General features: G+C 64.9%; 2 protein-coding genes across 5 annotated transcripts in view; both read left to right on the top strand.

Annotated features, from left to right (window-relative positions):
- CABIN1 (calcineurin binding protein 1) overlaps positions 1-14,341 on the top strand; it is a 102,523-nt gene extending 88,182 nt beyond the window's left edge. For all 4 annotated transcript variants that reach the window (XM_081252820.1, XM_081252819.1, XM_081252817.1 and 1 more), the window contains 8 exons: positions 2,389-2,552; positions 3,434-3,530; positions 4,291-4,965; positions 5,912-5,986; positions 8,493-8,775; positions 11,808-11,972; positions 13,636-13,862; positions 13,954-14,341. In XM_081252820.1, the coding sequence (XP_081108946.1) occupies positions 2,389-2,552; positions 3,434-3,530; positions 4,291-4,965; positions 5,912-5,986; positions 8,493-8,775; positions 11,808-11,972; positions 13,636-13,862; positions 13,954-14,097 (1,830 nt within the window). In that variant the 3' untranslated portion in view covers positions 14,098-14,341. The remainder of the gene's footprint in view (positions 1-2,388; positions 2,553-3,433; positions 3,531-4,290; positions 4,966-5,911; positions 5,987-8,492; positions 8,776-11,807; positions 11,973-13,635; positions 13,863-13,953) is intronic.
- A 1,917-nt stretch (positions 14,342-16,258) lies between these two features.
- SUSD2 (sushi domain containing 2) lies at positions 16,259-22,834 on the top strand (the record flags this gene model as incomplete). Its single annotated transcript, XM_081252783.1, has 15 exons — positions 16,259-16,334; positions 17,784-17,991; positions 18,171-18,322; positions 18,799-18,966; positions 19,458-19,632; positions 19,751-19,952; positions 20,184-20,269; positions 20,354-20,622; positions 20,712-20,855; positions 20,952-21,110; positions 21,467-21,715; positions 21,828-22,100; positions 22,215-22,391; positions 22,550-22,652; positions 22,762-22,834. The coding sequence occupies 15 exons, from the start codon at positions 16,259-16,261 to the stop codon at positions 22,784-22,786; spliced, it is 2,466 nt and encodes an 821-aa protein (XP_081108909.1). The 3' UTR covers positions 22,787-22,834.
- Between the last annotated feature and the right edge of the window lie 346 nt (positions 22,835-23,180).

Genomic DNA, 23,180 nt, shown 5'->3' with positions numbered 1-23,180 from the left:
GCCCCCCGACGCAGCCAGTCTTCCTCTCACGCACTGCTGACCCCGTTCTTCTCGGTCCCAGTGCGCCCCCTGCCCTCCCTGGGGCCTGCACACGTGCCCTCTGGATGGGTGCATGGGGGCCTCTGCTGCTGAACTCTTGTGTGAAGGGATGCAAACTGGACCTGTCCCGGTGACTGTGTCCTGGCTGCCCGAGGAGGGGCTGCTCAGCGGGCTGAGTCAGTGGCTGAGGCGGGAGGGGCCACAGGCCTCTGGGCTGGCTGCTGTCCAGCAGTGTGGCTGGGGGCGGGCTGCCCCTTGCTGGCCCAGGCTTCCCACCTACACAGCAAGCAGGTTCAGCCAGCTGTGTGCCTGGAAACGTCCGTGATCGTGATGCACCAGACCGTCAGTGCCGGGCGGGGAGAGCAGTCCCAGAGGGTGAGACGGGCAGCGGGTAGTGCCTCCATGTGACAGGGCAGGTGGCAGGCAGACCCCTCTCAGTGTCACCCGGAAATTGTCTTAATTGAGGCATTGCGTGGCAATTCCCAGTGGGCTGGCAGTGGCGGGAGGCTAGCCCACTGTGGCAGGGGAAGAGGGGGGACACCGCACCCTCCAGGGAGTTTCTCAGTGTGTGCCTCAGCTCGTTTTGGCGCCCCCACCCCAAGGGAAAAAAAAAACAGGTAAATGCCTTGTGTCACCGCCCTGTGCAGGCTGTGGTGGGGACCACGGTGATGTCTGAAGTGCCTTGGTGGGGCGGGCCCTTCCTTGGTCTTATACTGCTGGGCCTGGCGCCCTCCTGGCCACTGCCATCACACCTGGGGGCGGGGTGCCTGGGCCACTCTGGCTGTCCCTCGTCCTCTCCAGTGGCAGCTTTCCCCGAACTGCTGCAGAAGCCACGTCTGCCCAGTAGGAGATGCAGCATTGGTGTTAGGCCCCCAGTTTTGTCTGGACAGGGGCCCAGCCTGCCCGGGCGGGCCCTCCATGTCCACTGTGAGCCCGGGGACCAGGCGTGCAGGCTGCGGAGACTCAGTCCTGAGAGTTTCAAGCTCCTCTCTTTTTTTTCTTTTTTTTATAAATTTGTTTATTTATTTATGTATTTATTTATTTATTGGCCGCGATGGGTCTTTGTTGCTGTGCACAGGCTTTCTCTAGTTGCGGCGAGCAGGGGCTACTATTCGTTGTAGCGCATTGGCTTCTCGTTGCAGCGGCTTCTCTTGTTGCGGAGCACGGGCTCTAGAGCGCAGGCTCAGTGGTTGTGGCGCTCAGGCTTAGTTGCTCCGCGGCATGTGGGATCTTCCTGGACCAGGGCTCGAACCCGTGTCCCCTGCATTGGCAGCAGATTCTTAACCACTGCACCACCAGGGAAACCCTCAAGCTTCTCCCTTGCCCAAATGGCTCAGGCCTGGAGGTGCTCTGGCTTCCTTCCCAGGGCTGCTGGAGCAGGGAGGGCGCTCTGGACCGTCCTCCAGCTCCCACGGGAATAGGGCCCTGAGAGGGGCTCCGCCTGGACATCCTGCCGTGGGCCCCACATGGGAGAGGCGGTGGTGCTCATGGTTCTGTCCTTCCTGGGCAGGAGTTTCTCCAGGGGTCAGCTGCAGGGACCCATCTGGGAACCTGACCCGGAGATATGGCTCAGAGGTGTGAGCTTCTGTTCACTTGTCATTCTCTCAGCCATCCTGGGCTTCACCTCACCTTGACTGGGTCTGAGTGCGTGTCAGACCCCATGCTGGTGGGGGGGCACCGCAGGGAACCAGACCTTGGGGCTGGTGATAGGCAGGGTGCCGGGTGCAGCGGTGGGCTAAGCACGGCCCGGGGGGGAGATGGCTGTGGGGCTCCCCAGAGCCAGTCCTGCCCCCGCTCAGCCGTCAGACAGTGGAGTTAGGCAGGCGGGAAGTGGGGAGGAGATCCCAGCCAGAGCAAAGTGCTGGGCAAAGGTGTGTTGAGGGAACCCGGCATCCTGGGAGCTGCTGGTCATTTTCGGCGGGCCTGCGAGTCTCTGGGCACTGCTGGAGGGAGAGCCGTGGGTGGGGCCCAGGCCTGGGCCTGTCTGGCCAGCACAGCTTCCGTGGTATGGCGGCACCTTTTGACCCTCGGCCTCACGAGTTCCTAGAGTTTCCCTCTAGGAACAGGTCCCACGCTAAGTCAGCACCTGTGCAGGAGACGCGTAGGCCCCGGCTTCTCCCAGTCCTGCCATTTGACCAGGCGCAACCCGTGTGCTTCCCGGGGGAGCCAATCAAGTAAACGGAGGCCGTGCAGCCTTTCAGAAGAGGAGGGTGCAGAACTATGCACGCGTCCTTGCCCCCCATCTGTGGGAGGAAGCAGGTGGGGGGCCACATTCCCGTCCCCTTGGGCCCCAGGGCAGGCTCTGGTCGCAGCGGCCCTCGTCTCATGCCCGCCACGTCCATCCCGCAGGGCATCTGGCGGATCCCCGTGGACGAGATCGACCGGCCGGGCAGCTTTGCCTGGCACATGAACCGCTCCATTGTGCTGCTGCTCAAGGTGCTGGCCCAGCTCCGGGACCACAGCACCCTGCTGAAGGTCTCCTCCATGCTGCAGCGGACCCCGGACCAGGGCAAGTGAGTGCAGCCGCCCGGTCAGCCGGCCCAGTCCAGCGTGCGGTCAGCCCTGTAGGGGCGGCTGGCACTGCCGTGGCTCAGAGCACAAGCACGTGCTGCCTGGAGCCCCTCGGCCCCATCTGCCCGGGGCATCTACACTAGCAGGGAGCCCAACCCAGTCCTTCTCCTCAAGGCCCTCTCTGTCCCGCTGTCTGGAAACCAAACACCAGCGCCCCTGCCCCAGACTCCCTGGGGCAAGCACGGGCTCTCCCCACTGGGTTTGGTTTCTCCACTGAGACTCTGGACAAGCTAGCCCTTCCTCCTGCTTTCCCCAGCTTGGGGCGCCTGGGGATGCTGTCAGCTTGTGGGGACAGCAGGTGTCCAAATGACAGCCAGGGTCCCCAGGTGAAGGCCAGTAATAGTGGGCCGAGCCACAGGGGGCCTGGGCCTCAGAGGTAACCAGAGACCTCTTGGGACAGACAGGACTGAGGGACAGCCGCCACTTGCAGCGGTTGGGGGGGGGTGGTCCCAGGAGAGATGCAGCTCAGACGTGGCATGGCCCAGCTGCGAGGCCTCCTGCTGCCAGCACCATGCCTCACCTCTTCGCTGTCTCACTCACCTGTGCCGTGCCAGGGGCTGGGGTGGGGGCTTCAGCAGGGGCCTGGAGCTCCCTGGAGATGGGCTTGTGGGAGAGAAGCCGGGGGCCCCCAAGCTCACTGAGCCTGGCCCGCCCCGCCCCTGGGGCTCACAGCCCAGCTCAGGGGGGCCCAGGACACAGTGCTGGGCGAAGAGGAGGAGGCTTGGGGAACACTTCTGGGGAGCAGACCCCAGCTGGGTGGGACTTGGAGGGGCAAGGGCCGCCATCCAGCTCTGATGCTCTGGCCACCCCCGCATGCCTGCAGGAAATATCTGCGAGATGCTGACCGCCAGGTCCTGGCTCAACGGGCCTTCATCCTCACTGTGAAGGTGCTGGAGGACACACTGAGTGAGCTCTCGGAGGTACACCCCGCCCACCCTGGGCAGGTCCCCACACCCCCACCTGTGGGCAGTACTCCCCTGCCTCCCCAGGTGGGAAGGTCAGTTCAAAAAGGAACTCGCAATCACCTCGTGTGAGGCACTGACACGCTTGGCCAAAGTGAGCTCGTGGATGGTGAGGAAGGTGGTGACGCTCCTGAGGCAGCCCCGCCCGGCAGGACCAGCTCAGGAGACAGCAGCTCTCACAGTGGAGCAGATGGCAAAGCCCGTGGCCCCACACCCTCACCCGCCAGCCCCCAGGAGCTGGTGCACACACGGTCCCTCTTCACAGCTGGGTGCCCTGAGGGCCCGGAGGCTGGTCACCAGCCTAGCAGGCGGGGCCGCTGGGAGCCAGGGCCATCTGGCTACAGTGCCCCCCTGCCCAGCAGAACTGGCTGGGCCCTGGTGCAGGGGCTCAGGGTGGACTCGGCTCTGCAGTGAGCACACTTGGTGGCCCTGGCAGGTCACTTCCCCGCGAGGTGCCCGCACATAGAGAAGCCGTTTGGCGAGGGCCAGCTGGTCCTCAAGAGCAGAGCCACCTCCAAGGCCTCATCGGCCCCCGTCAAGGCCGGAGCTTCAGAGCAGGGAGGGCCTTCCCAGGCAGCTCTCCAGGCCCAGCCCTGGCCAGCGGGCAGATGGGCAGAGCCTGAGTGGCCTTGGTGGGTGGGCAAACCTGGTACCCAAGGGTGCTTTCTTGTGGCAGAAACGCCAGACACACTGAGTCTTACCATTGGTTTCCTCACAGGGGTCAGAACGCCCAGGGCCCAAGGCCTGTGGCTTCCCCGGAGCCAGGATGACCACTGACGTCTCCCACAAGGCCAGTCCTGAGGATAGCCAGGAAGGCCTCCCGCACCCCAAGAAGCCTCCTCTGGCTGATGGCTCAGGGCCAGGGGCCGAGCCAGGGGGCAAAGCAGGCCCCCACAACCACCGGCCTGTGGCTGTGGATGCAGGAGATGGTGCAGACCAGGGCGGGGAGCGGAAGGACAAGGAGAGCCCCCGGGCAGGCCCCACAGAGCCCATGGACACAGGGGAGGCCGCCACCCGTGGCTTGGACTCAGAGCGGGCGCCACCCCTGCAGCCAGGCCGCCCCCCAAGAGACTGGGGCCCCGAGAGCCGGCCAGCCGAGCTGTCCCTGGAGGAGCTGAGCATCAGCGCCCGGCAGCAGCCCAGCCCGCCCACACCGGCCCCACCAGCTGCTGCCGCTGCCCCAGCCGCCACCCCTGGACCCAGGACAGGCAGCCACCCCGAGGAGGCACCTCCACGGCCCAGCCGCAAGAGGAAGCTCCTGGAGGACACAGAGTCCGGCAAGACCCTCCTGCTGGACGCCTACCGAGTGTGGCAGCAGGGCCAGAAGGGCGTGGCCTATGACCTGGGCCGCATCGAGAGGATCATGTCCGAGACCTACATGCTCATCAAGCAGGTGGGTGGCCTTGGGGCGGGCCTGGCGGCACTGTTCCCAAGCATGATCACTGCCAGGCCACCCGGGGTGGGCTTTCAGAGTCATTCCTAGTCACCTCTGAGGTTTTCTACTGTGAGCATGAGATAGGTTCAGATTTGTTAAAAGTTTATTTGTCAACTAAGCGTTAGTAAAGCTGGGGAAACATATACCAAAAAGCAAAAGGAAAACAACATGCTTTTAAATGTTTATATTCACCCATAAAGGAAAGGAAGCCACTTTGCAGAAATCTTGTCAAGTCTGGCACAGGGAGCCGGGCCCCCGAGTAGGGGGCTGCAGTGGAGGCGCCCTTCTTATTCTGTTTCCTTTTTTAAAAAAAAATCCATTAGGCACACGTTTTTTTCTCTATTTAGAGAAAAATAGGAAGAACCCTGCACTGTGACTCGCTCATACAGGGTGACCATCTTCATACCCTGTTTTCCTTTTAACTTGTGTTAATTTGCACTGCAACTTGTGAGTGTGTCTGTCTTATCACCACCTCACAAGCATCCAGCAGTAACTTTTTTTGTTGCTGATAAACTAGAAAAAAGCCCTGCATTCCCTGCTGGTGAGGGCGGGCCCTTTGGCCTCTCCAGGCTGGCTGTCTCCCTCATGCCCTGCCTGCTGCTCATCCAGGGCGACCCCCAGGCCTCTCTGGCCTCATTGCCCACTTGAGGGGCAGGTTCTGGCTCAGAGTCCACCAGCCTCAGCCCCCGAGGATGAAATAGCACAGCCACAGACATGAATGTGGCTTGGCCAGCTGGGCCCAGAGCAGTGACCCTGGCGGATGGGCCTGGGAGACAGGGCTGGGGTCCTGGGGGGAGCAGCAGTGAGAGGGCTCATCCTGGGAGCTGTCCTCAAACACCAGGGGCCGGGGGAAGGCTGGCCACCGAGGCCCCTGCCCTCTGACCTTGGGCATCTCCTTGCTCAGGTGGACGAGGAGGCTGCCCTGGAGCAGGCCGTGAAGTTCTGTCAGGTCCACCTTGGGGCCGCCGCCCAGAGACAGGTAAGCGTGACCCTGCCTGTGCCAGCCTCGTCGTGCAGAGCCCGCCCCGGGCTGCAGGCTGGTCAGGTGGGCCCAGGGGAGATGGGCAGCTGAGCCTCAAGCCCTGAAGGAGCCCCTGACCACCTGCCTGGGGGTGCGTCAGACCCCAGCTCTGACTGGGCATGTGACATGAAGGTCCCTTCACCTCCGTACCTTTTTTCTAAACAGGGAGGATGTTCCCTACTTAGTCGACTTCAACTGGAAAGGTCGCTCCTCTGCACAGAGGTGGAGCTGGGATACGGGGCTGATAGGAGCAGGGTGGGCGGGGGTCCTGGTGTTTGTCCAGCATCGTGTTTTGGGAAGACTCCCTGCTGTTGGGTGGAGAGGGTGGGCTGGGGCAGGGGCCAGGTCAGGTGAGCCACAGGTGGGGATGATTCCGGGCCAGGTCACTAGGTCAAAGGGCAGGTACCTGCCATTTGGGTAGGTGCGGCCTCTTTATCCCCAGGGGTGGCCTGACTGCCCTGCCCCAGCAGCAGGCCCGGCCTTCCCAATCCTCACTCTTCCTTGGGCCCCCTGGGGAAGGGTGTCATGAAGGAGTCCAGAGGCAGGAGCTCAGGGCAGTGGGCGTCCAGCTGCAGCCGGGGAGTCGTGTCCTAGTCCCTCAGCGGCTGGCTGCCCCTCGGTGTCCAGATGGGCTTTTTCTCAGTGGAGTGGGGCATCGGGCCACTACCCCACCTGGGCTCTGGGTCCGAGGAAGCCCAGGGGTTCAACCTTCACCAAGTGGGCTGTGGGCCACACAGGTGGGCCAGACCCCCAGCTGAGGGCAGGAATCCCTGGAGACAGGTGCCCCCCTGCCGGCAGTCCCCACCGCCCTGCTATTGCCAAGGCAGCAGAGTTCACAATGCATCCACCTCGTCACAACCTCTGATCTGTGGGACAGAAATGACTGCCCAGGGCCCCAGAGCAGGGTCGGGGCCAGGGGTCCCCCTCCTGCCTCCTCCACCAACCCAGATTGGGGCAGGTGGGCAGTGATCACTCCAGAGAAAGGAGGGCTGTTTCTGATGCAGACTTTTAAGGTGCTTGAAATGATAGAACCACACAGGAAACCCCCAGACAGCTTCCCCCTTAACTGGTCTCTGGTCTGAGGTGAAAGGGGGTGCTGAGCTGGCAGGAGCCAAGGGCAAGGAGGGGACATGGGGAGATGGAGGCCCACGGAGGACCAGCACCCAGCTGGGACCTGGCCTGTCAGAGGAGCCTAGGAAGCGACCTTAGGGATGACAACCATGTCGGTCACAGCTGTCCTGGGCCCGCCTCTGGCCAGCGCTGCGGGGGAGGCGGCCGTGGCCCTGGGAGCCACTGCTCCCACCCATTTTGTGTCCATTTTGCTGGAGGCATTTCCGAGTTGCCACGCAGCCCGGCACACGCCAGGAGGGTGCTCGGGACATAATTAGAGGCTGAGTGCCATCACCCGTGGCTCCCGCAGGACAGGGACACAGCACCCACCTTCCCCATGTGTCTGCCCACGACAGACAGGTTCTGTCCTGCCCGCCCTCCCACTGGAGGTCTGGGCTCATCCCAGACGCTCACTGCACAGCAGAGTCGCCGGGGTGACCGCACCCCGTGAAGCTGGGGATGGGGCGTGTCCAACAGAACAAATGTCAGAAGAGACAGGGTCACGGGGGAGCAAGGTACTCCCAGCAGGCGTGAGGCTTCCGCACTTGCAGCCCCGGGCAGGGGTCCCCCCGGCCCTGGTGTGGACTGGCTCAAAGTATGGTGGGCCTGGGGCTGGTGGCCTGCAGGCTGGGGTGTGGCTCAGGCACTGGGGTGCAGCCCTCAGCCCTGCTGCCAGAGGCCGCGCAGGGCCCCTGCCCCACCTCGCAGCTGCTCTCAGGGAGCCATGGCCGTCACACCGCCTGGGGAGTGGGCTTCAGGTGGAAAGTGGAAAAGGCCTAGCGGTAGAGGGAACTGTGTACACGAAGACGGGGAGGCCCTGAAGGGCCCGGCTCCCTGAGAACCGACGGCCCCTGGTGGGGGAACCACGGGGCAGCCGAGGCCAGGCTACAGGCAGGGGCCACGCTTGGGGCCACCTCGGATGCTGTGGCTTTGGGGCTGCACAAAGCCCAGGAGCTGACTCTTGCGGTGTCATCCCGGCTGTCTCAGGACCCCTCCACCAGTGGCCTTGGGAAGTCGCCCTCCAAAACTGACCTCCCGTACTGCAGTCCCCCACTGGGGGCCACCAACCTGTGCCCCGGGTCATGGCTGGCATGTTCCTCCCAGGCTGGCACCCAGGAGTGGGAGGGTGAAGATCCCGGCCAGCCTGATGCCCCTCCACTGAGCCCCTGCCAGCGTGGCCTGGAAGTTCTCCTAGGGAGGGACTCGGGGCCCCCCACGGTGTCCCGAGTTGGCAGAGTGGGCCTCCCTGCTAGCACTGGGGCCCAGAGCAGGGCACCGTGACAGGTGTCCTGGGGGATAGCGTGGACTCAGGCCTGCCCAGCTGGCCTCCCTCACCTCCCCTTTGTCCTCCCAGGCTGCAGGGGACACACCCACCACCCCAAAGCACCCTAAGGACAGCCGAGAGAACTTCTTCCCTACAGCTGTGGCCCCTGCAGCCCCCGACCCCACACCGGCGGACACCCCCCAGCGGCCCAGCGATAGCCACACCAAGCCTCGTCCTGCGCAGGCTGCCGCCCCGGCTGCTGCCACCTGTCCTCCCTCGGCGTCAGCCTCTACCCCGGACCCGTCCAAGGATCCCGGGCCCCCACGGCCACACAGGCCCGAGGCCACCCCCAGCATGTCCTCTTTGGGCCCAGGTGAGTCCCATCCCCTTCACCTGGTGGTGAGGCCCGGCTGGGCCAGAGCAGGGCCCAGACCCCATTGCCAGCCAGCAGTAAGTCCTACTCATTGCATGGAGAGTGTGGGCGCCTCCAGCCTGGTGATCCCTGAGAAGCTGTCTCCACCCCACCCCACCCTCACGGCACCCACCTCACCATGTTTCTCCTCCCACGAGGATTCAGGAGTGGGGAGGGGGTCCTGACCCCAGCGCACACGAGACCTCTCAGGCCTGTGAGCAGTCCTGGGTGCCTGCTGGGCTGTGGGGCAGACCTGCCCAGCCCCTGCGCCCCCGGGGCGAGGCAGACGGAAGCCAGCCAGGCTGAGGCGGGGGCTGCGGAAGGATGGGGCTGAGAGCTCTGTCGGCAGGAGGGAGCCCCAGTTCCTTCCAAATCTAGATGCCACTGGGAACGGGAATGGCAGCCCGCGGGCAGGGGCAGCCAGCAGACCAGGGAGGGCAGACGCTTCAGGACAAACACACACATGCGCACACACCCTGCACCTCTCGCTCCCTGCTCCGTGGACCGGGGCCGGGCTCCCACCTGCCCGCACATCCCTGCTCGTCCCCAAAGGCCAGGCTCACCTGTCCACCAGGAGCCATCGACGTGGAGGGCCACAGCTGGGGTGCTACTGTCCGCCATGCAGGCTCGGCCATGTCATTTCCTGACCCATCTGAACAAGGGGACAGTCAGCCCTAGCAGGAGTGCCTGGCCGGAGCCAGACCTGGAAGCCCGGTTAACCGTGACCAGGAGCACTGTTCCCACAGGCTGCTCTGCCCAGATGGAGGCTGAGGGCCCAGGCCCCCAACCTCGCGGGTCCCTAGTTTGCTCTGAAGGTGGGGAAGTGCAGGGACCCTCTACCCAGCCAGTCACAGCGGTGCTGGCCACGGCCTGAGACAGTCACCTCCCCTGAGGTAGCCCCTGCAGCCGAGTGTTTAGGGAGGAGCCTCTGAGGCCGAAGGGCCACAGGTGCGGCTCCACCCAGTGGCCTGGGCATCCCCTCCTCTCTGCTGTCCCATGTATCTCGGTGTCCACACCCAGCAGAGCAACGGTGGCAGACGGTGAGCACGGCCCTACAGGCGGGTTTTGCTGGGGGTGACTTCACAGGGTGGTGGCAATGACCATCCACGACCCAGGGAAGCCACTCACTCCACGAAGACCTAGCTGTTGTCCCTTGGCCTGTCGCCGCCCCCGCCTGACTCCTGCCCCAGAGGATCAGAGCTTCGGGGGCGTCAGGCCATCAGCTGGTCCCCTGGGCGCTCTCAGGTTGTTGGTGGCATCAGCTTCTCGCCAGCTGTTGGCTGGAGGCCTCAGTTCCTCCACTGTGCATCCCCCAAGAGGGGCCCTGACACTACCCATCGCTGCCCCCGTCTGCTCACCTCCCTGTTTCCTTGGGTGTCTGCCTGCCACAGACCAGGACTTGATTTCCTGCTGACGGTGCCTGGCCCATGAGTGATTGAGGGTCCCTCTTGCTGAGGTGGTCAGGGCTCCAGGGGTGGGGAGTGGGCGCTCCAGGCCGTGGGACCAGCTGGCTCAGGGCTCGGAGCAGGGAGCACCTGTCTGTGCAGGGTGCCGCCCACCAGACGGGATTGAGGGGGCCACAGTGTCGGCCTCGTGCCAGTAGAGAAGCCAGGGAGAGTCTGAGCCTGAGTCAGGGGTGCCTCCAGGACACTGGGCCTTGGGGACTCAGCGGCCAGGCTGTGAGTCTGCCTAGGGAGCAGGGAGGGTTGCCCCGATGGCTCAGGATTCCAGCCCGTCCCCCTGTTTCCACAGAGCCTGAGGCCTGGGGGCTTGGGGAGCCCCAGATAGCTCTTCCCTGAAGGCTGAGGCCCCAGGCAGGTCCCCTCCCCGTTGGTCCCCCCCACCACCCCGCCGTGGTCCTCCTCACAGGGCCGCCTGGCCTGGGAAGCACCTCTCCACGTGCTTGAGTCTCTGCTGGACTTCCCTGCCTCGAGTGTCCCTCCTCCTCTGGCCACCCCTCAAGAAGGGAGGCCGGGCCGTGCCCTGGGGGCAGGAGGGACTGATACCTGCCCCCTGAGGGCTCGCTTCCTGCCAGCCTGGCCTGTAGACTGCTCGCAGCAAGGTAGCCCCCTGCCTGCCCCCCCAACCCAAGCAGCCCCTCCAGGTCGCTCGGCCAGGCCCTCAGTGTTGGGCCCAGCCAGGCAGGGCTTTGCCACCTATGGAAGGCCCTGGACCAGACAGCCACCAGACCTGCATCGCATCGTGGGTGCGTGCCCAGTGCAGTGACCCATTCCTGCCGCGGGGCCACAGGATTCCTGCTGCTCCACCTGCTCCGCGGGGCCCAGGAGGGCAGCTCTGGAGCCTCCGAGGGGCTCATCCCTGGCAGCATGTGGAGCTGGACCCTGGGAACGAAGAGGCTGTGACCCTGACTGCCGGGCAGTCAGAACCGAGAAGGGAGGGCGTGGCTCGCGGCCGAGCAGCAAGGCAGGTGCTGTCCTCCAGGAGTTGGAGCTGACAGGCAGGAGGCCCATCTGTCCCCCTGCCCAGCCAGGGAGGGGCCAGCATCACCGCTCCTGGCCAAGTGGGGAGCCGCAGGGTGTTGGGGTCATGGCCAGCGTGGCAGGAGAGTCCGGGCCTGAAGGGGAAGGAGGAGGAACGGGAGTGCAAAGAGGCTGGACGTGGCTGGGGGCCCTGGGGGCAGGCGCACCTGTGCCGACTGACCACCTGGCACCACGGAGGCCGATTCCCAGCCCCCTCCTCATGCCTGGAAGGTGTGGCCTGGCAGGAGGGCGCCAGGCCCACCACCGCTCCATCTCCTTTGTCCTTAGCTGGATTGTTCGGTTCCAGTGGCCACTCCTGTGAGCTGGGGTGGGGCCCCCACTGTGTCAGGTTCATAGCATGTCCACAGGGGGTGAGCAGTTTCCTGCTGGTAGCAGCCTGGCCCCACCCGGGCAATTGTTCCAGCGGAGCTCCTGTGCGGCCATGGTGGAGGTGGAGGCCCCTATCCCAAGGGTGGGGGGTGCATCACCCACAGCCGTGCTGTGTCTCCACAGAGGGAGAAGAGCTGGCAGGAGGGGCAGAGGGCACGGGCTTCCTGCCCCAGGAGCCGCGGTGCAGCGAGCAGGTGAAGATGGCCCCCGAGGGCCCTCCAGCAGAGCCGCACTGCTGGCCAGCAGAGGCGGCCCCCCGGACAGGCGCCGAGCCCACCTGCAGCCAGGGTAAGGCCAGTCGGGAGCAGCCCATCACGGCCCCCAGGGCCAGCAGGCCAGGCAGGGGAGGCCTGACTGGAGAGCTTCCTCAGGGGAGGGAAGGGCCCTGAGACACCACCCCCACCCCCACCCCCACCCCGGCCTTCCACCCTCTGCCTCACAGAGGGGAATAGCTAGGGAGGTGCTGAGCACAGGCCAAGGTGGCCTAGCCGAGAGGGAGGGCTGCCTGTGCCCAGATGGGGCCAGGGGCGGGGCAGGCGTGGGGAGGGGAGGAGTCAGGGGTGGGCAGAGGGCTGGCCGGGTTGGGCGGAGCCAGAAGGGCATCCGTGTCATGTCTGTGTCTGTGTCTGTGTCCGTGTCCGAGTCACAGCCCGTTCCCACCAGCCGCCTCAACCAGCCAGGCCCCTCGGGGACTCCTCAGGGCTGGGGCCTCTCGCAGACCCCACTCAGGACAGCAGGGCCCTGTGCCAGCCCGAGGGAGTCGGGCACGAGGGCTGAGTGAGCCCCGCTCCTTTTAAAGCCATGGAGCAGCGGAAGAATGTGGACACCAGCCAGGCTGTGGCTCCTGGAGGCTGCCAGCCCACACTGCTGCCTCGCAGCTCTGGCTCATCCTGAGGCGCAAGGGGAAAGTGGATGCTGGCCGAGTGGCCGGCTCTGGGCCCCAGCATCCTCCCTGTGGTGGGAACGACCAATAGAATGTGTGTCCCAGGGATCTCGGGTGGCCTCGGCCTGCAGTGGCTTGAAGTCGGGTTTTGGTTCCCGGCCAGTGAGAGTGCTGAACCCTAGCCACTGGACCAGTGGTTAGTGACAAGGCCCTGGCCCTTCGGCTTTGCAGAAAAGAATTTCCACAAAGACGGAAAGTAGTGAAGCAAGTAAAGTGTTTATTAGGAGGAAAAAGTGTACAGTACATGTGGATAGACACACAGGTGGTGGGCTCAGAGAGAGAGTGGTGCCCTCCTGCTAGTTTGAATCACTTATATGGGACATTTCTTCCGGGTTTCCTTTGGCCAATCATTTTGATTTGCTTGGTTCCGAGTCCGTATTTGGTATACCTCAGGATCCTCCCCTGTGTTCGTGCCTCTCTTAACCAAGATGGATTCTAGGGAAGAGACCTATATGGGTAGTGAGCATTACTCCCCTCTTGACCTCCAAGGAGCTTTCTAGTCAGGAAGGTCTCTTTGACTTGAGAATGAGGAATTTGTGGTCTGTTATTTCTCATCTGGGCAGGGCCCAGCCTCCTTTCTCAATTGTCCTGCTATTTTCATCTTGGAATATCTGTCCACAGGGAGCGAACTCCAGCTGTTCGCCCTGGGGGCTCGTCTATCTCCTGCCTCACTAGGATGGTCTGAGAGCTCACATGCATGCCTGGGAGGTGCGGGGCTTGCCCGTGTCCCAGCCCTGGGCACCCAGTGAACACTGTGCTTTTGGGGGTGCCCCACAGCCCAGAGCCAGAGCCAGGCCCTCCGGGAGGCAGAGAGACAGGAGAAGGCCTGGGAGCCTGGCAACCAGCACAGGCCTAAAGAGAGAGGGTAGGGCGGTCTGATGCTGTCAGAGGAGGCGTCTTGCTGCCTCTGTGGTGCAGGGTTTGCGGGGGATGAGGCCCAAGCAAAGGAGGGGCAGGCGGGCCCGGGAGCCCAAGAGCCCGGCTCAGTCCACTGGGTCCACCCCGCAGTTGCCAGCTCCAAGGTGCCCAGTGGTGAGAGTGCCCAGCCACCTGAGGGCCACCCGGGCAAGGCTGAGCCCGGCCGGGCCAAATCACGCCTCCTGCCCAACATGCCAAAGCTGGTCATCCCGTCGGCCACCACCAAGTTCCCCCCTGAGATCACCGTCACGCCACCCACCCCGACCCTGCTCTCGCCCAAAGGCAGCATCTCAGAGGAGACCAAACAGAAGCTGAAGGTGACTGCAGGTCCTGGGTGGGACACAGGGCTGGGGGCGGGGTGGGGGTTGCCAGGCTGCCACTGACCACTGCCCCACCCGGTCTGTGCAGTCAGCCATCCTGTCTGCCCAGTCGGCTGCCAATGTGAGGAAGGAGAGCCTGTGCCAGCCGGCCCTGGAGGTCCTGGAGACATCGAGCCAGGAGTCCTCGCTGGAGAGCGAGACAGATGAGGACGATGACTACATGGACATCTGAGGGCCACTCCCCATGCACCACCCCCACCTCCACCACCCCCGCCCCACCCAGTGGGGCGTTCCCCACCACAAGGCCACAGGCCACGGGAGCCCAGCAGGGCCCGCCTCCTTTTTTATGAAGTGATTTTCTTTGTAAAGGTGACCGCCCCCAGCCAGGCGGCCGCATCCACCCTCTGCGGGCTCTGTCTGGGTCACGGCAGTGGAGGGTCCTTTTTTGGTTGCTTTTCTAATAAAGATGGAACAGTTGTCTTGGCCTCTTTGTCCCCTGGGGTGGCGATCCCTGTCCAGGCTTTCTGGGCCCTCCTCCCCAAGGCCAGGTCAGGGCCTGACCCACAGGCACCCAGGGAGCAGGCGGGAGCCACACGGGGCAGACGCTCCTGGCAGAGACAGCAGCAGGGCCTGGAAGGAGCACAGGGGTGAGGGCACACGCCTCCAGAGTCAGGGTCAGGAGGCTCCCAGCCGTGCTGAGGAGGTGACTTGCACCCCAATGTGATGGGCACCCTCGGGAGGGGCCTGAGAGGCAGGGGCGCGGCACTGGCCTCCCACCATACTCGCCCTCTGACAGGACCAGCCACATGAGTCGGGGGGCTTGGTGCAAGATACAGATGTGGGGCCCCAGCAGAGTGATGCTGGCCCCACCATCCCGGCTCCAAGCCCGTCTGTTCTGTGGGAGCACCTGCCCTTCGCAGAGGTGGCCACCTTCCTTCCCCCGGTCCACAGACCCCCTTCCTGGGAACAGCCTAGCCATCTCCCAGGGCCCTTCCTGGCTGGGGCGCAGGACACCTCGGACCCTCCCCAGGAGCTTCCTTCCCTAAGCCGTGCTCTGGGCCCGGGCGGGTCCCAGCACCAGCCCCTAGGCTGGCTTGGGACCTCAGTGCCCACACCCAGGGCACCTGCCCACAGAGGTGCTCTGAACACCCAGTAATCCGCTTGGGACTTCTGGTTCCGACTCCCGCGGCTGGCTCCCGACACCTGTGGCAGCCCAGCTCTCTGGAGCAGCTGTGAGGCAGAGGTGACCAGGGAACAAGGCTGGCCGACCCCCCGCGGCCAAGGCCGGTCATGTGGCCAAAGCCTGTGCCCCGCTACCTTCAGTTCCCTGAGGGGTCCAGGACCCTGTCTCTTTCAGACGTCTTGAGAAACCGCCACTGTCTGCCTATCCAGACCCTGGGCCCAGGTGGCAGAGCCCAAGTGAGTCCTAGGCCCGGGTTCCCCCCATACCCTGACCTTGGAGGCTCCCAGAAGATGCCTCTCCCGGTGACCTAACCACCCCCTCCCAGTCTGGGCCTGAGGAGGAACGTATACAAAGAAGAGATTATGCAAATATCGAGAGTGAAAGGGCAGGGGTTGGGGGGGGGGCCGGGCGGCTCCTTTCCTGGTCCCCAGCCCAAGGTGGAAGCACGTCTGGAGCCCTCAGACTGACCCAGGGGCCCAGAGAGCCAGGCCAAGGGGAGACCAGGGTCCTGGCCTCAGCTCCCACCTCACCCCCAGGGTTAATTTGCCTGAGGCTAGGCCCCTCCCTCCTCCTTCTCCTCCCCCTCTCTCTCTTCCCCTCCCCCTCTCCCCCTTCACCTCCTCCTTCCCCCTTCCCCTCCTCCCTCCAAGGGGGATCCCCACGGAGCTGTGTCTGACAGCTCCCACCCTTCCTGAGAGGGAGCCCTCCCCCAGTGCCCACACAGCCGCCTGCAGCAGGCACCAGCAGGACGTCACTTGCTCCCTTACCCCACCCAGCTGTGGGGAGGAACTGGGACCCCCTGCTCCCTGCAGGGAAGCTGAGGTGCCAGGCCTGTGGCCTGGGACCCCAGGGGCTGGAATCCTGGGATTGCAAGGACAACCCTGCCTCATCCCCACTGCAGCATCCCATCCCCTTCTGGAGCCTGGCCTGGATCCCCAGAGCAGGCCCGGGGGTGGGATCCAGGGTCTGAGCTGCAGCCTCCGGACATCCGGCTTCAGGACGTCGGCCCCCTCCCCGAGTCGCGGGGCCAAGGGCGAGGAATGTGCTAACTGGGCAAGTAGGGCTCTGCTAGCGCATAGGACACCTGTGGACTTTGAGAGGGGACCCGGGGGGGGCGGGGCGGCAGCGTGGGGCGGGGCCAGGCCGTGGAGCATGAGCCGCCGCCACCTCCCAGCCACTGCTGCGCTGGCTGCAGACACAGGCAGGCACCATGAAGCTGTCTCTCCTGCCCTGGGCCCTGCTGCTGCTGGTGACAGCCCCTGGCCCAGGCCCCCGGCCTGCAGCAGGTATGCCCCCACGCTGCCCTTCTGTCCCCCGTCTCTGTCCATCTGCCCGCTGTAGTCAGATCCCGGGCAGAACTTCCCTGGGCTCAGCCTCTGTCCATCCGTCGGGCCATCTGTGACCATACTGGGGGTGCTAAGAAGAAATTCTGGGGAGCCCAAGGTCAAGGGGGTGCTGGTAGGGATGGGGGGATCTGGACCATGCCTACCCTAAGCTGGCTGGGAGCCAGAAGGCGGAGGCGGGCTGGGAGGGAGGTGGCCACGGGGTGGTGAGCTCAGGAGAGCCCTTGGCCTGAACCTCGAGCCCCGATGGAGGGTGTGTTTGTACATGGAGGAGCCCCCAGCCCCACTGGGCCCCCTGCCTGGGCAGGATTCTTCTCAGGGTGGACTGAACCCGAGAAAGTCTAGGGGAAGGCCACGCACTCCAGAGCCGGGACCCTGGCCCCCGGGCTGGGCTGGGCTGAGCTGTTTTTTGCCAGCTCCCCAGCCCCCTCCCCGGCCTATCTCCCATCTCAGGGAAGCACCAACACCCTCCTTCCACTTATCTCACTTACAGTCATCACTGGGCCTCCTTCCCCACCCCCTCGAGCCATCACAGTCTCGGTCAATAAATATTTATTGAGTGCCAGGCCCTGTGCTGGGTGAAGTAAGGCCTGCAGTGGTGGCTCAGGCCCAAGCCTGGCCCTTGACCGGCCCCTTTGGGGGATGGCAGGGAAGGGCCAGATGGGACGTGGGCCTGCACCCCACCCCAGTCTCCACCCTCCAATCTGCGCAGCCAGGCCAGCTCCAGGGCGATGGGTGCCCACAGCCCCCCACCAAACCACCCTGTCCCCTCTCCTGGCCTGGCTGGGTCCTCTGCTGGAACTGTCCCTCCTCTCCCCTAAACGAAGGGGAGAACCCCTGGCCTCCTCCCCCGAGGGTGGGGCCATAGCCGGTGAGCCTGCACTGCCCAGCGGAGTGAGATGGGGCAAACTCAGCCTGGGCGCCAGCCCCTAGTGGGCCTCCAATGGCACTCTTAGTAGCCATATGCCAGACCCCAGATCGGGCAAGCCGGCGTGGTTCTTCTCCCGGCTGCCGGTCCATTGATGCTTTAGGAGTGGAGACAGGTCCCCGGCCCATGTCAAGGGGTCAGGCACGTGTAGCCATCTGAGGACACCGTCAGGTACCGGACTTGGTAGCTGAGGGTCAATCTGCCCAGGGGCTCCTCCCAAAAAGTTTCATGTGTGGACACATTTCCCCAAATCTCCCCTCATTCTAGCCAGTCATTCAGGCCAACTGGACTAAGAGTTACCCCACCCCACGGGCCCTATGGGTTTCCACTGGGTCCACATGGTGGTCAGTGCAATTCCTGGCCAGCTTTCTCCTGGGGATCCTTCTAACAGGCTCCAGGGGGAAAGAGATGTGGGCCCTGTACATGAGGTGGCCAGGCTGGGCACCCAGGGCCCTCTCCTCCAGGTGCCCAGGGGAGCTGCTCCCACCGTTGTGGAGTCCAGGGTGGGCCGTGCTCCTGCCACCCGACCTGCTTCGGCCTGGCCAGCTGCTGCTCGGACATTCGGGACTTCTGCCTGGAGATCTTGCCCTACTCGGGCTCCATCATGGGTGGCAAGGATTTTGTGATGCAGCATCTCAACTGGTCCAACCCCACTGACAGCGTGATCTGCAGGTGGGAGGCCCGAGGGCTCTGTGCACGCTGGGGCTCAGACCCACTGGCTGGTTGGGTGGGGCCCCCGGGACAGAGGACTGGGACGGCTGGCCGGATGGGTTCCCCAGGGAGGAGGCTGGGAGCCTCAGAGAGGTCAGCCCACGCTGGCCCAGCCTCTCCGGCCTCCTCCACCCTCACAGCTTTAAGGAGAGCATCCAGACCCGCGGCTTCGTGGACTCCTCGGGACGAGTGCACTGTGTGTCACCCTTGCTCTATGAGACTGGCCGCATCCCCTTCACACTCTCCATGGACAATGGCCGCTCCTTCCCACGCTCAGGCACCTGGCTGGCTGGTAAGCCCCAACATGCTGGTCCAGACTGGAGGCACCAGGCCACACCCTCCAGGCCCAGGCCCCTCACAGGGACTTTCCTTGGCGCTAATCTATGCGCACCTGGCCCACCTGCTCTGTGTGAACCTGTCCCTCTGGAGGCCTGCCCCACTCCCTGGGTGCAGGCTCCCCAAGCTCCTTTCCCCACCGCTGGCACCCATGCAGGAGTTCCAGCCCAGAGGGAGTGTGGCTCAGCCAGCCAGGGGAGGGGAGCAGCCAGGTGGAGGACAGAGGCCTGGGCGTGGGTGGGGGCAGGGCCCTGCCTCTCCCAGTTCCTGCCCTTTCCTGCCACCAGGGGGAGAGCATCGCTCCCCAGGGACTGCTGTGCTTTGTCCTTGCGAGGTCCCCACAGCTCTAAGAGCCCCGGGCCTCCTCCCCTGGACCCCCTGGGCCCCGGGCCTTCACTCACCCCTCACCCCCGCCCCCTGCCCCCTGCCCAGTGCACCCCAGCAAAGTGTCAGAGTCCGAAAAGAGCCAGCTGGTGAACGAGACCCGCTGGCAATACTACGGCACGGCCAGCACCCAGGGTAACCTCACCCTGACCTGGAACACCTTGGCTCTGCCCACGAACTCAGTCACCGTAGAGCTGTGGGGCTACGAGGAGACAGGTGAGGCCAGCAGAGTAACCCTAGGCTGCCTGTGGGGCCTGGTGGGGTCAGGAGTTTGGGGCTTGCAGAGATGGGAGAAAGGGGATTCCAGGTGGGGGGAATCCAGGTGGGGATTTCTAGTGGGAAGAATGCAGGCAAGGAAGGGGAACTGGCTGGAGCAGCACAGGGAAGCTGGGGAGCCCTGGCTGTTTGGGTACCAGCTCTAGGAAGAGGTGTGGCCATTCTCCGCTCCTGGATACCAGGTTTATCCTGGAAACAGAAAAGGCTTGCTCTGCCCCGTCCTCTCTGAGCCCCCGGATGGCTGGCCAGCCGGCCTTGGGCCTGGCTCCCTCCCCAAACAGGGCAGGGCCTCCTATGGTGGTCATCTGTCCACCCTTCTGTCCATTTACCAGGCTGCTCTGAGCACCAAAGACCGGTGCCCCACCCGCCCACCCCATGCCCCAGGGTTCCTCGGACAGGCCCGGGGGCTGACAAGGCCTACTCTCCCCCAGGGAAGCCGTACTCCCAGGAGTGGACGGCAGCGTGGTCGTACCTGTACTCCTTGGCCACAAGCATCACCAACTCCGGCTCCTTCACCTTCACACCAAAACCTGCACCTCAAAACTACCAGAGGTGGAAAGTGGGTGCCCTTCGCATTGTCAACAGCAAACACCACCCAGGAGAGAAGTAAGGGCCGCCCTGCAGCAGATGGGCTGGGGCCTGTCTGCCTGCTGCCCCCACGCTGGACGGGGAGCCAGGGCCGAGGGCAGGAAGGGTGGCCCCTAGTGTGCATGTGTCCCCATAGGGACGTGCACGCACTCTGGAGCAACGAGCACGCGCTAGCCTGGCACCTGGGCAATGACTTCCGGGCAGACCCTGTGGCCTGGGCCCGAGCTCAGTGCCTGGCCTGGGAGGAGCTGGAGGACCAGCTGCCCAACTTCCTGGAGGAGGTGCCCGACTGCCCCTGCACCCTGGCCCAGGCCCAGGCTGACTCTGGCCGCTTCCAAGTGAGCCCCCACCCCAGTCAGGGCCCAGTAGGGAGCGAGGGGACAGGCGGGACCAGCTGCCCCCACTAGGCACACGGCTGTGCCGTCCAAGGCAGTGCAGGGGAGGCAGGTAAGAGACCTGGGAGGTAAGGCTGGGGTCTGAGGGCCCAGGGCCCCAGAGGGGTTGGCTCCCAGGGAGGGGATGACAGAGCCCAAAGCCAGTGCAGGGGACAGCAACCAGCCGCTCTGCAGGCAGACTACGGCTGTGACATCGAGCATGGCAGCGTGTGCACCTATCACCCAGGGGCTGTGCACTGCGTTCGCTCCGTGCAAGCCAGGTGAGCATGGAGACGGTGGGCAGGGTGCGGGGTAGGGGCTGGGGGCAGGATGCCACGGCGGCCCTGACCTGTCTGTGCCCCCAGCCCCCTATATGGCTCAGGCCAGCAGTGCTGCTACACGGCGGCGGGCACACAGCTCCTGACAGCCGACTCCACCAGTGGCAGCACCCCAGACCGCGGCCACGACTGGGGTGCACCCCCATACCGCATGCCACCCCGCGTGCCGGGCCTCTCCCACTGGATCTACGATGTCATCAGCTTCTACTATTGCTGCCTTTGGGCGCCCGAGTGCTCCCGCTACATGCAGAGGCGGCCCTCCAGTGACTGCCGCAGCTACCAGCCCCCGCGCCTGGGTGGGTGCTGCCTGGGCAGGTGCTGGCCAGGGCGGGGCCCCAGGCAGGGCGGGGCCAGGGCAACCTGCCTGACCCTCCGCTCTCCACAGCCTCTGCTTTTGGGGACCCACACTTTGTCACCTTCGATGGCACCAACTTCACATTCAATGGGCGCGGCGAGTATGTGCTGCTGGAGGCCTCTGGGACCGACCTGAGGTTGCAGGCGCGGGCCCAGACCAGGATGACACCCAAGGGTGAGGCCGGGCCCTGGGGCTCTGGGTGGCTCAGGGTCATCCCTGGGGAGGGGGAGGCTGAGCCGAGTGGACCCCATTTTGCATCCATCACCCCAGGCTCTCAGGACCGAGGCACAGGGCTGACTGCTGTGGCTGTCCAGGAGGGCAACTCAGATGTGGTAGAGGTCCGGCTGAGGGATGGGGCTGGGGCTCTGCAGGTACTGCTGAACCAGGAGGTGCTCAGCTTCAAAGAGCAAAGCTGGATGGACCTGAAGGGTGAGTGGGATGGTGGGGGCCCCACTCCCCTGCCCTCCCCGCCGGGGCCTCCACACCTCTCTCTGGCCCTGGCAGGAAGAAGGCGGAGGTGTCCAGGGTGCAGATGAGGAGGTCGAGTCAGGGCGTGAGGGCCGACAGGCAACCCCCATGCACGGCCCTGGTAGGGGGGCTCCCTTTAGGGCCTGGGCACCTCAGATCCACCGCCCAGGGTGGTGGTGTGTCATAGCAGGCTGGGCCCTGGGGACACCATCCCCTGCCCCTGAGCCCATGGGTGCCGGCCCATGCATCCCGGGGCTCCGGGGTCACGGCAAGGTGCCCACAGGGGCGGCCCTGACCCCAGCTTCCCCTGTGTCCAGGCATGTTCCTGTCAGTAGCTGCTGGGGACAGAGTATCAGTCATGCTGTCATCAGGGGCCGGCCTGGAGGTCAGCATCCAGGGTCCGTTCCTGAGTGTGGCGGTCCTGCTGCCCGATAAGTTCCTGACCCACACACGAGGCCTCCTTGGGACACTCAATGACAACCCCTCAGACGACTTCACCCTGCGCAGCGGCCAGGTCCTGCCCCCCAGTGCCAGTTCCCGAGAACTGTTCCAGTTTGGGGCTGACTGTGAGTGACCACAGGCTGGAGGGGAGGGGGCACCATGCCGGGGGGTGCTCAGTGGAGGTGGGGGGGAGCCCCCAGGCCCTCCCACCAGCCAGGCCTGCTGCTGTCTCCCCAGGGGCTGTGGAGAACGCCTCCTCCCTGCTCACCTACGACTCCAAGTTCCTCGTGGAAAACTTCCTGCTCCGGCCCAAGCATGACCCCAATTTCCTGCCCCTCTTCCCCGAGGAGACGACCTCCAGCCCCAGCCAGGCGAGTGAGGCGGCCAAACTGTGTGGGGACAACAATTTCTGCAACTTCGACGTGGCGGCCACCGGGAGCCTGAGCGTGGGCAACGCCACGCGGTTGGTCCACAGGCAACACCTGCTTCGCGCACAGAGCCTGCAGCCCGGTGAGGGCGGCGGTGGGTGAGGGCGGCGGGCACCGGGCGCTTGGACACAGCCCCCCAGGCTGGCGGCTGTGGTCAGCAGCTCAGGCCTGTGGTCTGTGCCCCACCCCTGCCCAGTGGTGTCCTGTGGCTGGCTGGCCCCGCCCTCCAACGGGCACAAGGAGGGCATGAGGTACCTGGTGGGCTCCACTGTCCACTTCCACTGCGACAGCGGCTACAGCCTGGCCGGGGCCGAGGCCAGCACCTGCCAGGCTGATGGCACCTGGTCCCGGCCCACCCCGACTTGCCAGCCAGGTGAGGATGCCCCGCCCACCTACCGGCCCCCCCCACCTACCGGCCCCCCCCCACCAGCTCTCGGCCTGCCCCCAGCATTGCCCCGCCCACGCGCCCGCCCCGCTTACGTGCCCGTACGTGTGCGCCCACCTGCGCCTTGCGCCCTGCCGCCTCTCTAGGGCGGAGCTACGCGGTGCTGCTGGGCATTATCTTTGGAGGCCTGGCGGTGGTGGTCCTCGTCGCGCTCGTCTACGTGCTCCTACGCCGCAGGAAGAGCAACACGTGAGGCCCCCGCCCTCCCAGACCCGCATCCGCCCCTCCTAGGCTCTCCTGGCGCCCCGGGGCACGGGTGGGACCACCGGGCCTGTTCTAGACCCAGCCTCTGTTGCAGGGCCGTCTGGGGTTCGCAACCCTGAGGGAAGCACGCTTGGCCGGCGGCCAAGGGCACACAGGACCTCCCCGGGGCCAAAGACCAGCCTCCCAAACTCCCAAGAATGTGCACCCCAGTACTTGGATCCACAAATCCCTACCACCATACACCTGGGACACGAACACCTGAACCTGAGCCTTTAAAGCCCGGTGCCCTGCTCTGTCACCAAAGACCCGGACCTTGAGCGGTCACTGTGGAGTTCCCGAGGCTCTGTTCCCCACATACCCCTGATTCTTTTTTTTTTTTTTTTTTTTTGCGGTACGCGGGCCTCTCACTGCTGTGGCCTCTCCCGCTGCGGAGCACAGGCTCCAGACGCGCAGGCTCAGCGGCCATGGCTCACGGGCCCAGCCGCTCCGCGGCATGTGGGATCTTCCCGGACT

Source organism: Mesoplodon bidens, assembly GCF_964165515.1.
Source record: "Mesoplodon bidens genome assembly, chromosome: 13".
Classification (NCBI taxonomy): Eukaryota; Metazoa; Chordata; class Mammalia; order Artiodactyla; family Ziphiidae; genus Mesoplodon; species Mesoplodon bidens.
Note: the sequence above shows the minus strand (reverse complement) of the source record. Positions and strands in the feature narration are given on the sequence as shown.